Source organism: Haliotis rufescens, unplaced genomic scaffold (assembly GCF_023055435.1).
Source record: "Haliotis rufescens isolate VD_foot unplaced genomic scaffold, xgHalRufe1.0.p SCAF_7, whole genome shotgun sequence".
In the NCBI taxonomy this organism is placed as follows: domain Eukaryota; kingdom Metazoa; phylum Mollusca; class Gastropoda; order Lepetellida; family Haliotidae; genus Haliotis; species Haliotis rufescens.
Window position 1 is genome coordinate 49,375,453 of NW_025964361.1, and position 1,863 is coordinate 49,377,315.

Below are 1,863 nucleotides of genomic sequence, written 5' to 3' on the forward strand. Positions count from 1 at the left end.
TAAGTAATATTCCAGTTATATCACGATGGTCTGTCAGTAATATTCCAGTTATATCACAATGGTCTGTCAGTAATATTCCAGTTATATCACGATGGTCTGTCACTAATATTCCAGTTATATCATGATGGTCTGTCAGCAATAATCCAGCTATATCATGATGGTCTGTCAGCAATAATCCAGCTATATCATGATGGTCTGTCAGTGATATTCCAGCTATATCACGATGGCCTGTCTGTAATATTCCAGCTATATCATGATGGTCTGTGAGATATATTCCAGTTATATCACGATGCTATATCAGGATGGTCTGTCAGTGATATTCCAGCTATATCATGATGGTCTGTCAGTGATATTCCAGCTATATCATGATGGTCTGTCTGTAATATTCCAGCTATATCACGATGGTCTGTCAGTAAAATTCAATCTACCGGTATATCATGATGGTCTGTCAGTAATATTCCAACTATATCATGACTGTCAGCAATTTTCCAGCTATATCATGACTGTCTGTCAGCAATTTTTACAGCAATATCCGGATGTTCTGCAGATGACAAGTCTGTACCTTGCTCCCCAGTGGGTGACTACATAAGAGGTGATGTTACCAATAATGCACAAGGACACACAAGATGACAGGTCACATACAGTCACCACTCAATACTCGTAAGTTTGTTCTCAAGACAAACATGTAAAGAAATAATAAAGTAACAAGTGTTTGCTCCATACGACCAGCATGGAGGACTGGGGACTTACGACCAGCATGGAGGATGGGGGATTTATGACCAGCATGGAGGACTGGGGGCTTACGACCAGCATGGAGGATGGGGGATTTATGACCAGCATGGAGGACTGGGGATTTATGACCATCATTGAGGACTCGGGACTTACGACCAGCATGGAGGACTGGGGAATTACGACCAGTATGGAGGACGGGGGACTTACGACCAGTATGGAGGACTCAGGACTTAACACCAGCATTGAGTTCTGGGGACTTATAAGCAGCATGGAGAACTAGGGACTTACGACCAGGTTGGAGTACGGATGACTTACGACCAGCATGGAGGACTGGGGACTTACAACCAGCATGGAAAACGGGGGACTTACGACCAGCATGGAGAACAGGGGTTTACGACCAGCATGGAGGATGGGGGACTTACAACCAGCATGGAGAACTGTGGGTTTTTTAATTACAACCAGCATAGAGAACTAGGGGCTTACGACCAGCATGGAGGACAGGGGACTTACGACCAGCATGAAGTACTGGGGACTTATGAAGAGCATGGAGTACTGGGGACCTACGACCAGCATGGATTACTGGGGACTTACATCCAGCATGGAGAACTGGGGATTTTTAATTACAACCACCATAGAGAACTAGGGGCTTACGACCAGCATGGAGGACAGGGGACTTACGACCAGCATGGAGGACGGGGGACTTACGACCAGCATGAAGTACTGGGGACTTATGAAGAGCATGGAGTACTGGGGACCTACGACCAGCATGGATTACTGGGGACTTACGACAAGCATGAAGTACTGGGGACTTACATCCAGCATAGAGGACGGGGGCTTACGACCAGCATGGAGGACAGGGGATTATGACCAGCATGGAGTACTGGGGACTTACATCCAGCATAGAGGACGGGGGGCTTACGACCAGCATGGAGGATGGGGGACTTACAAACAGCATGGAGTACAGGGGACTTACAATCAGCATGGAGTACAGGGGACTTACGATCAGCATGGAGAACGGGGGTTTACGACCAACATGGAGGACGGGTGACTTACAACCAGCATGGAGTACAGGGGACTTACGACAAGCATGGAGTACAGGGGACTTACGACCAGTATGAAGTACTGGGGACT

The 1,863-nt window shown here is 47.1% G+C and overlaps 1 protein-coding gene across 1 annotated transcript; it reads left to right on the forward strand.

Moving 5' to 3' along the window:
• The first annotated feature begins 1,038 nt into the window (after positions 1-1,038).
• LOC125376228 (cold shock protein CS66-like) lies at positions 1,039-1,599 on the forward strand. Its single transcript, XM_048388195.1, has one exon. The coding sequence runs from the start codon at positions 1,039-1,041 to the stop codon at positions 1,597-1,599; it is 561 nt and encodes a 186-aa protein (XP_048244152.1).
• Positions 1,600-1,863: the final 264 nt, after the last annotated feature.

What these genes read in the sequence shown, in the direction of transcription:
- LOC125376228 (XM_048388195.1), top strand. Translation starts at nt 1,039, where the DNA reads ATGACTTACGACCAGCATGGAGGACTGGGGACTTACAACCAGCATGGA.